This window comes from Pelobates fuscus, chromosome 4, assembly GCF_036172605.1.
Source record: "Pelobates fuscus isolate aPelFus1 chromosome 4, aPelFus1.pri, whole genome shotgun sequence".
NCBI classification, from domain to species: Eukaryota; Metazoa; Chordata; class Amphibia; order Anura; family Pelobatidae; genus Pelobates; species Pelobates fuscus.
In genome coordinates, this window is record NC_086320.1 from 350928097 (window position 1) to 350948718 (window position 20622).

The 20622-nt window shown below is 39.5% G+C and overlaps 1 protein-coding gene across 1 annotated transcript in view; it reads left to right on the forward strand.

Moving 5' to 3' along the window:
- The window catches only part of MYO3A (myosin IIIA), a 168731-nt gene that overhangs the window by 33477 nt on the left and 114632 nt on the right, over positions 1 to 20622 (forward strand). The window contains exons 9-10 of the mRNA XM_063453143.1: positions 912 to 1067; positions 6861 to 6960. Of these exons, the coding sequence (XP_063309213.1) occupies positions 912 to 1067; positions 6861 to 6960 (256 nt within the window). The remainder of the gene's footprint in view (positions 1 to 911; positions 1068 to 6860; positions 6961 to 20622) is intronic.

Below are 20622 nucleotides of genomic sequence, written 5' to 3' on the forward strand. Positions count from 1 at the left end.
ATGTCATGATTCCCTTTTATTCCAGAAGTTTGGTCCTTAAGGGGTTAAGAGATTGTTTTTCCAATTTTTTTTCCCAATATATTAAAGAGTACAGAAGTCGATTTTATGATACTCTTTGCCGGGCTTTGAAAAAAGATACCTGTAGAATTTTCGATAAAATATACACAATTATTAGTGTGCATATGTGTGAAATCTACTAAATGAGCTCTAATTTCTGAACTTATCATTGCTTTATCAAGTTGTGCATCATACAATGTAAATGAGTAATGCAAATAATATTGGTATTGTGGTATTTCCTACAACAAACAAATCCTGTAAAGCAAAGGATTTTCTCGTACAAAGAACATGCAAAGTAGATGAGAATGCTGTTTCTTTTCTGGGTCACCTATAGTGGTGTATTTGAACATTATTGTTTTTTTTTTTACCTGTTTTGTACAAATATATCTACATGCCTGATATAATTTTACTTTTTATACTCTATTTTTTAGGGGTTCTAAAATCTTGGGATGTTTTGCTAAAGAGTGACTTAAAAGTAATTATTACCCAAATTGAGTTTCTTTCTAATCTTGTTAGTTTTTAATTTTGAAATAACAAAGGTTATTCACTAAAGTGTGAATTTTTGTGCATTAAAAAGTAGATAAAATAATTTAGGTAAAAAATGGCCAGTTTGGAAATCTGTGATATTACTAAATCCTTCTATATTTAGCATTTGGTTGTACTTGATACAATTCACAATAACTCCTTCATACTCCCCCTTACACTCTCTTTTCTTGTAGTATGTTTATTTTTTCTATTAATGTGTATTCTTTGTTTTCATTATTTCACACTGAAGTTGTTTCAGATAGGAAATAAAACAGATTTTTTTTTTTTAATTATGTTTATATTTATTGCCGACTATCATATTTGTACAGATGCCTTACAAAGGATTTTGAAAAGCGGCCAGTGGTCTGTGACCTCTTGGAACATGCATTTATTAAGCAAATTAAAGAAAATGAAATGGCATTGCAAAAGCAGCTGATGGAATTTATTGATATTCACCAGCAAATGGGAATTATGGAGAAAAAAAGGTAAACAAATCAGTCTCGTTTTAAATTTGTCAGCCGGTGGCAGTGAAAACATCCTATGAAACGAGAAATGGGAAAAAAATGGCAACTTCTGTGGAATTGTCATAATTTTCACTTACTCGTTTGTTCAATTTCTTTTATATACAATTTTTCTTTATATTTTGTTACATTTTCATGTACCCAAGTGAAAGTAATTTTCATCTCCAATTAGGTATCCCTTGTTAGAAACAGTCCAACGAGCAGATATTTACTTAAATTCTACAGGAACTGTCCACACGAAGTGTGGACAGTGTGAACACGGGAAATAGAGATACGATTATTCGTCCAAGTTAATAATGTGAGTGTGCTGAAAATAAAGCATATATCTTAAATCTTAATAAGTATAATGAAAAATAAATTATTTATCTACCGTCTATTTATAGGGTGCTGGTTCTTCACAGCCTTGAAACCATAGGATATATGGTCCCCAAAAAGTATCCAGAAGAACCAGTGACCAGAAACTATTGTGTACAGTTTCAATATATATTACTATACCAAGAATTGCATTCATTGGCTGAGACGCTCTAAGTCAATGAATCAACTTCTGTTTTTTGCAGCTCTGCCTGATGTTACCCCCTGCTTGAGAGGAGCCCAGTGGGATCCCAAGTAAGAGGGTAAACCTTCATAGTATGGGTTGCTCCATTACTGGCAAACAGGACCAGGTCACTCCTGGTATCATGACCACTATAGTGGCCTGGTGTGGGTTTGATGCTTGGCGTAAAAATCCCCGCATTTCCTTTTCTGGAAACTATGGTATATGCATGTTAGGATTCAACGTTATAATCCCCCCCTCATCTCTCTCCCCTTCCTCCTCTGGCAGAAAATACCCAAGCAAACAGCTAACCAAGTAAGTATAACTCCACTAAAGAGCTTTATGACTTTACTACAGTAGGACTGGTAACATTCATACTGAGGCTAAAGTATTTAATAAACGCACCCAAAAAACTTTGGTGGGCAGATGTGTTTGCATGTGTGTCGTCTGCTTGTCTGTTTATGTATTTCAATGTTTGTTTATTGCCTCTCTTGCAGATCATGGCAGTGGTTTTACTTAGAGATAATGTCTATGTATATTATTTTTATGTACATAAAAAGATATATGATATTTTTTTTCTTTCCTACATTTTATGGGAAGTAGGACTTGGAGAATAATGGGGTTTTACATTCCTCCTCTTTTAGTTTAGTTTTTCTCTTTGACTTCCACTCTTCTCCAGCCCAGTATAGAGGATTGGAAGTGTTTTAAATGAACACTATAGGGTCAGGAACACAAACGTATTCCTAACCCTATAATGTTAAAATCACTATCTAAACCCCCTCTGCCCCCTACACCTCCCTAAATATAGTAAAATAATACTTTTAAGTCAAAAAATCATCAGAAGAGATTCTCTGAGCCAATCACAATGCCTTACCATAGGATTGGCTGAGACTGCAAAGGAGGCAGATCAAGGGCCGAGCCAGCACAACTCAAACACAGCCCTGGCCAATCAGCATCTCCTCATAGAGATGAGTTGAATCAATGAATCTCTATGAAGAAAGTTTAGTGTCTGCATGCAGAGGGTGGAGAAACAGTGTGCAGCACTGCCCCAGGAAACATCTCTAGTGGCCAGTGGAGGTATCCCTAGGCTGTAATGTAAACGCTGCATTTACTCTGAAAAGACGGCGTTTACTGCAAAATGCCTGAAGGTAATGATTCTACTTAGCAGAACAAATACAATCAGATGTAGTTGTTCTGGTGATTATATAGTGTCCCTTTAAACAGATAACCACTCTACTTGTATTAGAAAACATTGATACTTAGCTCAGCCATGAAGAAAATATAAACAATACTACTCACATCTCAAAATGTTACATACAATACAGCCTTTCAGTATAAAACATTGGGGGGTTGAGAGGGGAGGGGTGAATAAGGAGTTTCTATTTACCTGAATAATCCACCTATCGTCCAAGTAGGGATTATAACCGTTGAGACTGTAGTGAAAAATATCCTCCCTCCCCCATTAGTTTTGTAGAGTATAACATCACTGCATAAATATACATAATTATATTTCAAAGATTTGTTACTGAGTGACAAATTGTAAACGGAGAGGGAAAGGAGGGATTTAGTGCCTCATGACAAGAGATTATATTTAAAAGATGCAGACCGTACATTTACTTATTACATCATATAATTTAGATCACAACGTTTCTTACACCAATATTCACATGGTATTCTCAAATGTGCAGTCACATGCAAAACATGCCAGTTATCAATAGCAATAAATAGGAGGCCACATTGAGTTTAAGCACAAAAAGGTGTGAAAAAGAAATGCTAAACATGACAGAAGGAGAAGGCAAACACCATTTAATAAAGCTCCTCGCATGAAATGCATAATATTGGGATCTTTTCCTGCATCACTATCCCCCTTGTCTGCATGTTGCATGGGGACATTTTCAGACCTAATGAAAGAGATAAACAAATGTTGTTGCTATCAGTCCGTGAATATCATTAATACTTTGTTTTTCAAACTACACTATAACCAATGTTTGACAGTGGATAGCTAGTGGATACGGACCCAGAGCTAGAGGTAGACAGCGAAATAAAGCTATAGGGTAAATATTAAATACAATGTAATGTCAGTACAGAGAAGACATCTTCCAGAAAGGGATTGCATTTGTTGTCTAAAGTAATATGCACATTAAAATGTTATGCAGGGAACGTTAAAGGGACACTATAGACATTGTATTGCCCCAGGTCCATTAACCCTGCAAAGATAATTATTGAAGTTTTTAATTAATAAACTGCAATAATTACCATAATAATTACCATTAAGGATTATCTCCACCACTAGTGGCTGTCAACAAGAGACTTTTGGTCACCTAACTGACGCTGGTCTTCCTCGTGCTATGCATGATGACATTCAGCGTCACCCAAACATAGTGGAAATACTAACGGGAATTCAGCTGTTGTCGTGCATGTGCGGTAGGTCCCTGGAGCGGTGGCTGAGCTCGAAACAGCGCCAAGGTACATTTGTGCTGGAACAAGGTAAGTGACATAAGGTGTTTACGGAGGAGGGCACTATAGATAGCTATAGTGCCAACTTTGCATTCTTGGCACTATAGGTTCCCTTTAAGCAAGTAGAGTAAGAAGCCAGTAGGACTGAACCAGCAAATATAATGTTTGAATAGAAAGGTTTTATTAAGAATGCATTCCATTGTGAGACAAGCATAGTGTGGATGGAATTAGTTTACATACATCTGATACTCACCAAATGAAAAACAACACCATTGCTTGATGGATATCCATATTTTAAATGATGTTCAACTGTTTTTAACATGTTTTGTACTATGAAGCTCACCCCTTGTTCGTTCCAAATGACATATAGGAGCTCTGCTATTGCAGATGCTATTGGCTAAATCTCATGTGGTCCATGGCATCTAGAATAAGTGAGATTGTGATAATTTGACCTAAATTATTGTTTTCACAAACTATTCACAAGCCTATGTTAGTTGCAAGCTCGATTTTCATATTTCTATAATAACACTGGCAATTCTTTTATGGGACAGGACATATTTAAATGCTTAGGACTGTAATTAGGGTAGTAATTAGTGATTGTGCACTAATTAATAATATTTAGAGCCCAAAGGGTCACATGTCCATAAATTTAATAGTTATATTTCATATAAACACAACCACCTATACTGCACACAGATATGTACAACTCTGCATGTACACTGTCACTCCACACAAATACACTCTTGAATTCATATACGTAACTGAATTAATAAATATATTTACCCTCCACATATACATCCATAAATTCACAGACGCACAAACCCCTAACAAATACACTCCGTTTGTCTGTCTGTCTGACTATTTGACTGTTTGTATCTATCTATCTATCTAACTAACTTAACATGTATAGCTTGGAGGAAAGACGAGACAGGGGGATATGATAGAAACATTTAAATACATAAAGGGAATCAATACAGTAAAGGAGGAGACTATATTTAAAAGAAGAAAAACTACCACAACAAAAGGACATAGTCTTAAATTAGAGGGGCAAAGGTTTAAAAATAATATCAGGAAGGATTATTTTACTGAGAGAGTAGTAGATGCATGGAATAGCCTTCCAGCTGAAGTGGTAGAGGTTAACACAGTGAAGGAGTTTCAACATGTGTGGGATAATGCTATACTAGCTATAATATAAGGCCAGGGACTAATGAAAGTATTTAAAAAAATTGGGCAGGCTAGATGGGCCGAATTGTTCTTATCTGCCGTCACCTTCTATGTTTCTGTGTTTCTATTTATGGCCTTGATTTAATCATTTTGGATAAGCTTTAAAAAGTTTTTAATATGTTTGGATAAACTTTTTTTTTAAATTTCAAAATATTAAAATATAAAAAAATACATCGTAAAACTGTAATGTAAAAAATATACATTATCATTATTACCATTTATATAGTACCAATAAGGATTTAAGGAAAATGGATATATTTCATTAAGTGTCATGCCCAAGGACACATAATCATAAGGTGGTAAAAAATGGACTTGAACCTGGGTTTCTCAATTATCGCTGAAATTTCCACAGCTAAAACCATCCGATAAATAAGTATATCAATATATAAAACAAATTATTAAAATATATTTAAAATATATTAAATGATTTCAAAAGTTTATCCCAAAAGATTAACTCATTTGAAAAGATTATTCAAAAATCTTAAATTGAGGCCCATGTATGTATGTATGTATGGAATTCTTTGGGTTTCTAGAAATCTCCTCTAAGAGTTGTTAGGTATTTTATTATGTATTATATTGTAATTTATTTTTAAAGGAAATACAAAAATAATGTAAAAAAAGGCTAACATTTTTCGGTGTTGCACTTTAGTATATGATACTGATTAACATTAATATAAAAGTCTCTTGCTATATTTACTGCTGCTTTAATAGCTACTTATTCGACAGCGATTGTTACTGCCCCTTTGAAGTCACAGGATTTTTATCACATGATTGTGGTCATGTAATTGTTTGCACTACTATCTCACTACACTTGTTTTATGACTTTATAAAGACCTTATTACTGGGTTGAAATATTACTTCTGCTGTGTGAGTGCACAATAAAAGGAATTTGCCATTCATGAGGAGTGCAGGACCATTTATTCTTTTTTTTTGTCTACATGGAACTTACCATGATACAAAATTGCAGGGGATACTAGAAGTCTTACACATCCAGACTAATGGTTAAAGGACCCTCTCAGGATGCTGGGGTTGCTTATATTTCTTGCGCACGGACCACAAAAGCTTGTTCTTGTGTCCATTTGCCTGCATATATTATATTAAGAAGCCATAAATGATAATCTGAATCTGATCCTTAAACGTAGAGTGAGAGAGAAGCTAAGCTCTAAAGATAGTGCTATTCAAAGCATTCCACGTTACTGTGCATATTTGACATGGTAAGCATCACCTGTGCTAGCTTTCTCTTGTATTTTGCTAAGTATATAATTTGATTGCAAATGAGCTTGTACTGGTTTAGCATAAATCTATGCTGAGGTATGCATTCTGTAAATGAGGAGACAAAGGAAAAGGCAAATAAGGGAATACTGAATATGGGTCTCTTTATTTTACTAACAAAACAGATTCCCATAGTTTAAATCATTCAAGATACGTAAAAGACAATTTCTTGGTTGTATTTTTCTGTTGATGGATATGCTGGAACTTTTGATTACCTTCCAAACACTTTCAAAGTTAAAGGGAATGTTTGTTTATTGATTTTCGCTAAATAGACACGAACGGATTCACACCAAGAAAGGCAACTTCAGAGAATCTATGACACCCAACCAGAATGATGTGGATGACTTGGCAACATTAGAAGTTCTAGATGAGGTACGATGCCAATTTCACACAATTGTTAATAATGACTTATAATATCCTTGCTGTTGGTGCCAACTCTATCAGATTTTCAATGACGTCTTTGTCTTAAACTTTATTTATTAAAACTTAACTGTCCATAACCAGGTATAAAGGAGAGACAATATTGAATAAATGAATGCATTTTGAAAAAATGTATATTCTACAATGTATTTGTCTGTTTTGTTTGTTGTACTTATGAACATATGCTTAACTAGTGAACACTGGGCACATACAAAATAATGGGGTATAGTGAATGTTATGTGGAAGATGAGTAGTAAACAACGGATAAAAACAGTCTAGTATTTCATAAAATATACTTTATTGCCTAATTTATTAATTTTACTGAACATTCTATTAAGAAATATCATCAGGTATATTTTGATGTTGATTTTGTTCGGGCACTGTTTTGATTTTATACACTGCATGTATGAATTCAATTGCGTTAGGGCAGAGTATTTATGCTATTGTTGACTGTGAGCTAGCACTCTATGCTGTGGCTACTAGAGATACATTTACTTTTATGTAATTTAAAAAGAAACAAAAAGCACAGATAGTTGACTTGCAATTATTTAAAAGAATATTATAACTCAATATGGTTGAACGTGCATATTCTTGTAAGTGGTTATTATCTGATAATTATTGGCATGCCCTATGCAAACAAGATATTTTAGACATCACATTCAAGGACATTATAAAATTAAAAGCTAAATCTATAATTTATATTTGTGTCCCATAATTCTCTTCCAAAAAAAATGGCTGATGATATTATATACCATGCAGCTGCATATCCACGGGGACATTGTTCAATAACTGTATTTGATCTAGTGATTGCTCAACATCCCCATATACCTACAATTACATTTTCACAAAGAGAGACTGAAAAGGCCGGTAGCTCTCCCAAAATTATTGCGTGTGCAGCATTCCAATAGTTGACTTACAAATCATCACTAGATTTCTATTATGAACTCACCAAGGGTTTTTTGACATTTTGGGATGCACCAATATATTTTGTTTCTTAATTTAAAATATTTGAACGATGATTGCGACCTTTTCACACATATAATTAAATATAGATAACCTTTCTAGCTACCTTATTACGGGCCAGGCATATAAATGATACTCTATGTATTTTTCTCTGTATAAACGGATGAAGTGGGATCGGAAAACCGAGGATAATATTACAGCGTGTTTATTACTTAGTGTGTCTTACTAATATCAAGTGTCAAACATAAGGAAAAGAAACACGATAACATGTTGCAGATTTGTTTAACTGAAACCTATATAGTTTTTTTGTTTCTTTTTTTACGTTTCTCTGTTTATCACCTTGTTGAATTGCTAACCATATCACCAGCTTTCAAATTAATTTATGTTCACATTATTAATTAATCAATTAATAAGATTTTTCTCAAGCTAGTTATTTTTAATTGCATTTTACTTTTATTGCACACAAATGCACAAAGTAATGTTTTGTTAAAAAGTGTTTTACTTATGTTTTACTAATAAGATGAACTAAACAAACAACTCCATAATAACGTAATAAAAAATATAGATATAATATATACACACTGCTCAGCCACAGCATTAAACCACTGACAAATTAAGTGTAGTGATGTCCCGAACGGTTCGCTGGCGAATAGTTCCTGGAGAACATAGCTTGTTTGCGTTCGCCACAGATGGCGAACACATGCGATGTTCGGTCCGCCCCCTATTCGTCTTCATTGAGTAAACTTTGACCCTGTACCTCACAGTCAGCAGACACATTCCAGCCAATCAGCAGCATACCCTCCCTCCCAGACCCTCCTACCTCCTAGACAGCATACAATTTAGATTAATTCTGAAGCTGCATTTTTTTTTTTTTGTGTTTGTGTTTATTATCCTCCATAGCCAGTAACCTGTGTTTATTATACATTATCCCCCATAGCCAGTAACCTGTGTTTATTATAGAGTATCCCCCATAGCCAGTAACCTATGTTTATTATACATTATCCTCCCCATAGCCAGTAACCTGTGTTTATTATACATTATCCCCCATAGCCAGTAACCTGTGTTTATTATACATTATCCTCCCATAGCCAGTAACCTGTGTTTATTATACATTATCCTCCCATAGCCAGTAATCTGTGTTTATTATACATTATCCTCCCATAGCCAGTAACCTGTGTTTATTATACATTATCCTCCCATAGCCAGTAACCTGTGTTTATTAGACATTATCCCCCCCCCCATAGCCAGTAACCTGTGCTTATTATACATTATCTCCCCCATAGCCAGTAACCTGTGTTTATTATACATTATGGCCCCACAACTAGTAACCTGTGTTTATTACACATTATCCCCCCACAACCAGTAACCTGTGTTTATTATACATTATCCTCCCCATAGCCAGTAACCTGTGTTTATTATACATTATCCTCCCATAGCTAGTAACTTGTGTTTATTATACATTATCCTCCCATAGCCAGTAACCTGTGTTTATTATACATTATCCCTCCATAGCCAGTAACCTCTGTTTATTATACATTATCCCCCAACAACCAGTAACCTGTGTTTATTATACATTAACCCCCCACAACCAGTAACCTGTGTTTATTATACATTATATCCCCATAGCCAGTAACCTGTGTTTATTATCCATTATCCTCCCCATAGCCAGTAACCTGTGTTTATTATACATTATCCTCCCCATAGCCAGTAACCTGTGTTTATTATACATTATCCCCCCATAGCCAGTAACCTGTGTTTATTATACATTATCCTCCCATAGCCAGTAACCTGTGTTTGTTATACATTATCCCTCCATAGCCAGTAACCTGTGTTTATTATACATTACCCCCCATAGCCAGTAACCTGTGTTTATTATACATTATCCTCCCATAGCCAGTAACCTGTGTTTATTATACATTATCCCCCCCATAGCCAGTAACCTGTGTTTATTATACAATACCCCCCATAGCCAGTAACCTGTGCTTATTATACATTATCTCCCCCATAGTCAGTAACCTGTGTTTATTATACATTTTCCCCCCCACAACCAGTAACCTGTGTTTATTACACATTATCCCTCCATAGCCAGTAACCTGTGTTTATTATACATTATCCCCCCACAACCAGTAACCTGTGTTTATTATACATTATCCCTCCATAGCCAGTAACCTGTGTTTATTATACATTATCCCCCATAGCCAGTAACCTGTGTTTATTAAACATTATCCTCCCATAGCCAGTAACCTGTGTTTATTATACATTATCCCTCCATAGCCAGTAACCTGTGTTTATTATACATTATCCCCCATAGCCAGTAACCTGTGTTTATTATACATTATCCTCCCATAGCCAGTAACCTGTGTTTATTATACATTACCCCCCCATAGCCAGTAACCTGTGTTTATTATACATTATCCCCCCACAACCAGTAACCTGTGTTTATTATACATTATCCCCCCATAGCCAGTAACCTGTGTTTATTATACATTATCCTCCCCATAGCCAGTAACCTGTGTTTATTATACATTATCCTCCCATAGCCAGTAACCTGTGTTTATTATACATTATCCTCCCATAGCCAGTAATCTGTGTTTATTATACATTATCCTCCCATAGCCAGTAACCTGTGTTTATTATACATTATCCTCCCATAGCCAGTAACCTGTGTTTATTAGACATTATCCCCCCCATAGCCAGTAACCTGTGCTTATTATACATTATCTCCCCCATAGCCAGTAACCTGTGTTTATTATACATTATCCTCCCATAGCCAGTAACCTGTGTTTATTATACATTACCCCCCCATAGCCAGTAACCTGTGTTTATTATACATTATCCCCCCACAACCAGTAACCTGTGTTTATTATACATTATCCCCCTACAACCAGTAACCTGTGTTTATTATACATTATCCCCCCCCATAGCCAGTAACCTGTGTTTATTATACATTATCCTCCCCATAGCCAGTAACCTGTGTTTATTATACATTATCCTCCCATAGCCAGTAATCTGTGTTTATTATACATTATCCTCCCATAGCCAGTAACCTGTGTTTATTATACATTATCCTCCCATAGCCAGTAACCTGTGTTTATTAGACATTATCCCCCCCATAGCCAGTAACCTGTGCTTATTATACATTATCTCCCCCATAGCCAGTAACCTGTGTTTATTATACATTATGGCCCCACAACTAGTAACCTGTGTTTATTACACATTATCCCCCCACAACCAGTAACCTGTGTTTATTATACAGTATCCTCCCATAGCCAGTAACCTGTGTTTATTATACATTATCCCTCCATAGCCAGTAACCTGTGTTTGTTATACATTATCCCTCCATAGCCAGTAACCTGTGTTTATTATACATTACCCCCCAAAGCCAGTAACCTGTGTTTATTATACATTATCCTCCCATAGCCAGTAACCTGTGTTTATTATACATTATCCCCCCCATAGCCAGTAACCTGTGCTTATTATACATTATCTCCCCCATAGCCAGTAACCTGTGTTTATTATACATTATGGCCCCACAACTAGTAACCTGTGTTTATTACACATTATCCCCCCACAACCAGTAACCTGTGTTTATTATACAGTATCCTCCCATAGCCAGTAACCTGTGTTTATTATACATTATCCCTCCATAGCCAGTAACCTGTGTTTGTTATACATTATCCCTCCATAGCCAGTAACCTGTGTTTATTATACATTACCCCCCAAAGCCAGTAACCTGTGTTTATTATACATTATCCTCCCATAGCCAGTAACCTGTGTTTATTATACATTATCCCCCCCATAGCCAGTAACCTGTGTTTATTATACAATACCCCCATAGCCAGTAACCTGTGCTTATTATACGTTATCTCCCCCATAGTCAGTAACCTGTGTTTATTATACATTATCCCCCCCACAACCAGTAACCTGTGTTTATTATACATTATCCCTCCATAGCCAGTAACCTGTGTTTATTATACATTATCCCCCCACAACCAGTAACCTGTGTTTATTATACATTATCCCTCCATAGCCAGTAACCTGTGTTTATTATACATTATCCCCCATAGCCAGTAACCTGTGTTTATTATACATTATCCTCCCATAGCCAGTAACCTGTGTTTATTATACATTATCCCTCCATAGCCAGTAACCTGTGTTTATTATACATTATCCCCCATAGCCAGTAACCTGTGTTTATTATACATTATCCTCCCATAGCCAGTAACCTGTGTTTATTATACATTACCCCCCCATAGCCAGTAACCTGTGTTTATTATACATTATCCCCCCACAACCAGTAACCTGTGTTTATTATACATTATCCCCCTACAACCAGTAACCTGTGTTTATTATACATTATCCCCCCATAGCCAGTAACCTGTGTTTATTATACATTATCCTCCCCATAGCCAGTAACCTGTGTTTATTATACATTATCCTCCCATAGCCAGTAATCTGTGTTTATTATACATTATCCTCCCATAGCCAGTAACCTGTGTTTATTATACATTATCCTCCCATAGCCAGTAACCTGTGTTTATTAGACATTATCCCCCCCATAGCCAGTAACCTGTGCTTATTATACATTATCTCCCCCATAGCCAGTAACCTGTGTTTATTATACATTATGGCCCCACAACTAGTAACCTGTGTTTATTACACATTATCCCCCCACAACCAGTAACCTGTGTTTATTATACAGTATCCTCCCATAGCCAGTAACCTGTGTTTATTATACATTATCCCTCCATAGGCAGTAACCTGTGTTTATTATACATTATCCCCCATAGTCAGTAACCTGTGTTTATTATACATTATCCTCCCATAGCCAGTAACCTGTGTTTATTATACATTATCCCCCCATAGCAGGTAACCTGTGTTTATTTTACATTATCCCCCCATAGCCAGTAACCTGTGCTTATTATACATCATCTCCCCCATAGCCAGTAACCTCTGTTTATTATACATTATCCCCCAACAACCAGTAACCTGTGTTTATTATACATTAACCCCCCACAACCAGTAACCTGTGTTTATTATACATTATATCCCCATAGCCATTAACCTGTGTTTATTATCCATTATCCTCCCCATAGCCAGTAACCTGTGTTCAGGGGCGGACTGACAGGTCGGGCAGATCGGTCATGGACCGAGGGCCCGAGGCAGTCAGGGGCCCGGCAGCACAGTCATGCTCTGGCTGTGGAGATCAGAGATCTCCTCAGCCAGAAAACATGATTCCTCCGTTATTCCAGTGATATGCTGCAGGGCCCCTGCAGCATATCACTCTGTAGTTAACCCCCTCCCCCCCCTCACCCGTTTCTCCTTTCTCAGGGAGACCTGGCAGTGAGTATTCAGTTCTTGCTGCCAGGTCTCCAGCCGTGCGGTGCTGTGTGTGTGAGGAGGAAAAGGCGGGGCCAGGAAGTGACATCACTTCCTGCCCTGCCTGAAGAGCACTGGACGATAAGGAGCTGGAGCAGCCTGGCATACAGCACAGGTAAGCTTCTTATAATTTTAATTCAGGTCAGCACCCCCCTGTCTCCCTGTACCGACATCAGCCCCCCCCCCCAGTACCCATATAGGCCCCCCCAGTACCCATATCAGCCCCTCCCCTGTACCCATATCAGCCCCCCCAGTACCCACACCAGCCCCCCCAGTACCCACATCAGCCCCCCCAGTACCCAAATCAGTCCCTCCCAGTACCCAAATCGCCCCCCTGTACCCAAATCAGCCCCCCTGTACCCAAATCAGCCCCCCAGTACCCAAATCAGCCCCCCCTGTACCCAAATCAGCCCCCCTGTACCCAAATCAGCCCCCCTGTACCCAAATCAGCCCCCCAGTACCCAAATCAGCCCCTCCCAGTACCCAAATCAGCCCCTCCCAGTACCCAAATCAGCCCCCCCAGTACCCAAATCAGCCCCCCTATACCCAAATCAGCCCCCTTGTACCTAAATCAGCCCCCCTGTACCCAAATCAGCCCCCCCAGTACCCAAATCAGCCCCTCCCAGTACCCAAATCAGCCCCCCCAGTACCCAAATCAGCCCCCCTGTACCCACCTCAGCCCCCCGTACCCACATCACTCCCCCCAGTACCCACCTTAGCCCCCAGTACCCACCTCTGCTCCTACCTCAGCCCCCCTGTACCCACCTCAGCCCCCAGTATCCATCTCTGCTCCCACCTCTACCCCTCATTACCCACCTCAAACTCCTTTACCCACCTTAGCCCCCAGTACCTACTTCCGCTCCCACCTCAGCCCCCAGTACCCACCTCTGCTCCCACCTCAGCCCCCCTGTACCCACCTCAGCCCCCAGTACCCACCTCAGCCCCCAATACCCACCTAAGCTCCTCCTCCACACACCACATCTCCCCTTGCACCCACCTCAGCCCCCTTTCTCCCTGTACCCACCTCAACCCCCCTGTACTAACCACAGCTCCACCTGCACCCACCTCAGCCCCCCTGTACTAACCACAGCTCCCCCTGCACTTGCCTCAGTTCCCGTGCACCTACCTCAGCCACCATTCCTCTTTGCACTTACCCCAGGATCTACCTATCCCTGTACCCACCTAATCCCCTATGCACCAACCACAGCCCCTATGCCACCTCCACCTACCATAGCTCCTATGCCTTCCAGTACCCACCACAGCCACTATGTCCCTCCCTGTGCCCACTACAGCCTCTATGTCCCATCCTGTGCCCACAACAGCCCCTTGTCTATCCGCGCCCACCACAGCTCCTTCTGCACACACCACATCTCCCCCTGCACCCACCTCAGCTCTCCCTTTACCCACCTTAGCCTCCTGTGTCCCTGCACCAACCACAGCTTCCCCTGCACCCACCTCAGCCCCGTCTGCATCCACCACAGCTGCTCCTGCACCCACCTCACCCCCCCCTGCACTCACCTCAGCCACCATTCCTCCCAACACTCACCCCAGGATCTACCTATCCATGTTGCCACCCAAGCCCCTATGCTCCCACCACATCCCTTATGCCACCTCCAACTACCATAGCTCCTATCCCTTTCAGTACCCACCACAGCCATTATGTCCCTTCCTGAGCTCACCACAACATCTATGTCCCACCTCATACTCTGTCCAGCCCCACCCCCACTTCAGTCCCCGTGCCTCCCTGCGCCCACCTCAGTCCCCACCTCAGTCCCGCCTCACAGTGCCCACCACAGCCTCTGTGCCTCCCTGCACCTATTTCAGCATTTATCCCCCTACACACACACACTACAGCCACTATCCAACTTATACACAGTAGAACCTCTATTATCCAAACATGCACACACTACAGCCCCAGTAACCACCAGATGCCTACTACAGATTCTATCCCACACACACTGCAATACAGCCAGCCCTCTCTACTCACATAATGCACTGAAAATAGCCCCATTCACACATGCAAAAACCCACAAGGAGCCTCACTGTATAGACACACCACAAGCAGCATCCCCAAACATACAAAATGACATGCAGTCTCCCTTCACATACACATCACAAACGGCATACCAACCATTGCAAAACTGCACACAGCCTTCACACACACAACTTTTACAATCTCTTATAAAGCGCCAACATATTCTGCAGCGCTGTACAATAGGTAAAACAAGAGAAAGGATTAATCTAACACAACACTTTGACATACAGGAACACATCACTAACCACATCCCCCACACACGCAACCCCACAAGTAGACTCCAAACACATGGGGCTAGTTGTAAGGTTGTACATGTGGGGGATTCTGCTTGTGATGTCCAAAGCAAAAGTAGTGGAAGTGTGTATTAAATTTGCTTTATTTTAATTGCTGGGGAGGCACGCCAGCAAGGGTTACTCCATCTAAAAACAGTGTTTATTAAAACACTGGTTTTGGTTGGATTAACCCCTTAAAAGTAAATCTGGCCATTTTGGGGGGCACTCAGGGATGTGGGAGTCAGGGATGTGTGGCTCTCACACATCCATTCTGTGTGCTGGGCAGCCTACACATAATATATGTGTAAAAGCACCAGAAAGAAGGGGTAGAAGAATAGCAGGGAACCAGAAAACCTTGGACCAGGACCAGGAGGGCGGGCCCTTGATCACCCACTGCCCGAGGGCCCTGTGAGGTGTCAGTCCGCCCCTGCCTGTGTTTATTATACATTATCCTCCCCATAGCCAGTAACCTGTGTTTATTATACATTACCCCCCATAGCCAGTAACCTGTGTTTATTATACATTATCCTCCCATAGCCAGTAACCTGTGTTTATTATACATTATCCCCCCATAGCCAGTAACCTGTGTTTATTATACAATACCCCCCCATAGCCAGTAACCTGTGCTTATTATACATTATCTCCCCCATAGTCAGTAACCTGTGTTTATTATACATTATCCCCCCACAACCAGTAACCTGTGTTTATTATACATTATCCTCCCATAGCCAGTAACCTGTGTTTATTATACATTATCCCCCATAGCCAGTAACCTGTGTTTATTATACATTATCCTCCCATAGCCAGTAACCTGTGTTTATTATACATTGCCCCCCATAGCCAGTAACCTGTGTTTATTATACATTATCCCCCCCACAACCAGTAACCTGTGTTTATTATACATTATCCCCTTACAACCAGTAACCTGTGATTATTATTCATTATCCCCCCATAGCCAGTAACCTGTGTTTATTATACATTATCCTCACCATAGCCAGTAACCTGTGTTTATTATACATTCTCTTCCCATAGCCAGTAACCTGTGTTTATTACACATTATCCCTCCATAGCCAGTAACCTGTGTTTATTATACATTATCCCCCCATAGCCAGTAACCTGTGTTTATTATACATTATCCCCCCATAGCCAGTAACCTGTGTTTATTATACATTATCCTCCCATAGCCAGTAACCTGTGTTTATTATACATTATCCCCCCCATAGCCAGTAATCTGTGTTTATTATACATTATCCTCCCCATAGCCAGTAACCTGTGTTTATTATACATTATCCTCCCATAGCCAGTAACCTGTGTTTATTACACATTATCCCTCCATAGCCAGTAACCTGTGTTTATTATACATTATCCTCCCATAGCCAGTAACCTGTGTTTATTATACATTATCCCCCCATAGCCAGTAACCTGTGTTTATTATACATTATCCTCCCATAGCCAGTAACCTGTGTTTATTATACATTATCCCCCCAATAGCCAGTAATCTGTGTTTATTATACATTATCCCCCATAGTCATTTATCGTTGGACCTAGGCAGCATGATGTCTTAGGCCGGCCCAGAGAGTGAGTGAGTGAGTGAATAATATAATATATATGTTCAGAAACATATTAGTAATATATGTAAATCGGGTTCATGCATAGAGGGTGAAAAGGTATTAAAGAAAAACACACTTATTGCATCAAATTTACTAAGCCAAACTTTTAAAAGCTTTCCTCATTTCTTTCTCGGGATGAGGAATATATCGGTTGTAGACTGAGGATTTCCATCTGCCCAATCTTTAATAATATGCACTGGAGTGTCAGTGTTGAAGGAGACCGAAGCTGCCCCTATTCTAAATGAAGGACCCGAGACATGGATACAACCCAATCTTAGGAGTACTTTTCTGATGTAGAAGATGAATTTAGCCGTAGTCAGAGGGATTCAGTGAGAGTAGTGCTGAAATGTGTGTGGCATGACTGAGTGTGGGTAAGTAAGAGTCAAGTATTTTAAATGGGCACTAGTTCTAGGTGGGATAAAGTGGTATAGCGGATGGATGAGTGGTTCGTTTTAGAGGTTTTAGAGGTTTGTTTTAGAGGTTTGTAGAGAAAAATTTTTTGGTGTGTCTGCCTCTGACAAAAGTTTGCGGTGTTTGCGGTGCGTTAAACGGGGAGTTTGGTCTGTAACTGTGAAGCGGGCGTAACCCTTACACTACCTGATCGATACAACATCATACCTGATGTTTTAAAGCACGTTATTCCGAACAATTTAGCAATGTTAGGTGATTTATGCCCTTTATGGATTAAAACCAGACTCTGCATCAACTATGTAATTTTCCAAGGGAGTTTTACCATGGATCCCCCTCCGGCATGCCACAGTCCAGGTGTTAGTCCCCTTGAAACAACTTTTCCATCACTATTGTGGCCAGAAAGAGTCCCTGTGGGTTTTAAAATGTGCCTGCCTATTGAAGTCTATGGCGGTTCGCCCGGTTCGCCCGTTCGCGAACATTTGCGGAAGTTCGTGTTCGCCATTCGCGAACCGAAAATTTTATGTTTGCGACATCACTAATTAAGTGAATAAAATTGATTATATCATTATAATGGCACCTGTCAAGGTATTGGATATATTAGGCAGCAAGTGAACAGAACGTTCTTTAATGTCATGTGTTGGAAGCAGGAAAAATCATCAAGTGAAAAGATTTTTCCTGGCAAATAGTGATGTGTAGATGACTGGGTGAATATCCAAAACGACAAGTCTTCTATTGTGTTACTGGTATGCGGTGGTTAGTGCCTACTAAACGTAGTGCAAGGAAGGACAATCAGTGCACCAACATCAAAGGCGGGGAGCTACTGTGGCTCAAATTGCTTAGGCAGTGCTATGCGTTGGGCAATGTTCTTCAGAAAAACCTTGAGTCTGGCATTCATGTGGATATTAATTTCACGTACCACCCATCTAGAGATTGTTGCAGACCACATACATCCCTTCATGGCAATACTGTTCCCTGATGGCAGTGGCCTCATTAGGATAATGCATCCTACCACACTGCAAAATGTTCAAGAATGGTTTGAGGAACATAACACTGAGCTCAGGTTGTTGCTTTATCCTCCAAATACCCTGAATCTCAATTCAATTGAGTATCTGTGAGATGTGCAAGAACTTAAAATCAGATCCATGAAGGCCCCACGGTGGAGAAGAATCCAACTATGAGTAGGGAGCCTGACCCGTGGCCAACCTCATCCGGTTCTCTTCTCTTTGACATTGTACATTCGGCCTATGTTTGACCACGCTAGATATGCACTGTGGCTCAGTTCATTTAACCTATGTTCAGCCCAGCTACATGTTCACTTTGGTTCAGTACTTTCGGCCTTCGTTCAGCCAGGCTACATATTCACCATGGTTCAGTACATTTGGCTTATGTTTGGCCATGCTACCTATTCACTTTGGTTCAGTACATTTGGCCTATGTTTGACCAATCTACATTTTCACTTTGTTGCAGTATATTTGGCCATTGTACATATTCACTCTGGTTCAGTACATTCGTCTTACATTCGGCTGTGCTACATTTTCACTTTGGTTCAATACATTCAACTTACATTCTGTCATGCTACATATTCACTCTGATTCAGTACATTATTTTTTTTTTTCTGGTTATATTGTTGAATATTTGAGAAGAGTCCAGCACCAAGGAGTTAATTCTTAATCATATTAGTCCTGATTCAGCCTCTCAATCAAATTTATTATTTTTGGAGTTGTGGTAAGCCTTTTTTAAGTGAGGGATCCCACCTCACCAGATTTATGTTTCAGAACATGCGGCCTTCATTTGGCCTATATTCGGCTGTGCTACATTTTCATTTTGGTTCAATAAATTTGATTTATGTACGGCTATGCATATCCACATATCCACTGTGGCTCAGTACATGCGGCCTATGTTCGGCCACTATACATGTTCACTTTGGTTCATTACTTTCTATAAAATAGAACAAAATAAAGGCCTTTAGGACCATAAATATGCCACACTAGTAAAGTGCTATAATACAAAAAGAAGTGTTTATCACAAACATATGTACTTGGAAAATGACACAAAAAAAGTACACGTGCTGTGCTAAATACTGTGACATAAACACAATGAAGTGCAATATTCCAAAGTGCAAAGTATGAAGTGAAACATACTACACTTACATCTATTCTTCATAAAATCTCATAAACGGAGAAAAGAATAAAAAACATAACATTATAGTACTGTAACAATATTAGATGATATAAAAATAGAGAGAAATAAACTCACAAAATTAGAGCAGTGAAGCCTGCTTTAACTGTATTTGCTCCAATAAGTGCAGTGAGATTCAAAGCTGCACACAGTACTTTATATTAGAATTAAAAGCACAAAGCTGCAAGTTTTGGGTTCTCCACACAGCTCCTCCTTCACTTCAGGATGGGTACAAGTCATGTGGTCGACTGCTGGCTACTAAAGATCACTCAGATCCGATACCAATTCCTGCTTCAAGGAGGCAGTGTTGCCAGTTTGCGTGCATTGTGATGTATGGGGCGCGATGGCGCATTTTGCAGATGGCGTTGGCTTCCTTGGATCTTCCTTGGATCAGCTTCAGTCTCTCTTATAGTCCAAAAAATGGGAGTATGTTAACTTCACACAATTGTCATAGGCACTACTAAGTATTGTATTATTCAGTACTTTCTGCCAATATTTGGCGATGCTACATATTTACTATGGTTCAGTACATTTGGCCTACAATTGGCCATGGTATCTATTCACTTTGGTTCAGTACAATTGGCCTAAGTTCAGCCGCGGTACACATTTACTTTGTTTCAGTACATTCGTCCTATGTTGAGATCATGCTACATTTTCACTTTGATGCAGTACATTCGGCCTACATTCAGGCGCACTACATAATCACTTTGGTTTAGTACATTTGCCCTATGTTCGGCCTTACTACATGTTAAATGTGGGTCAGTAC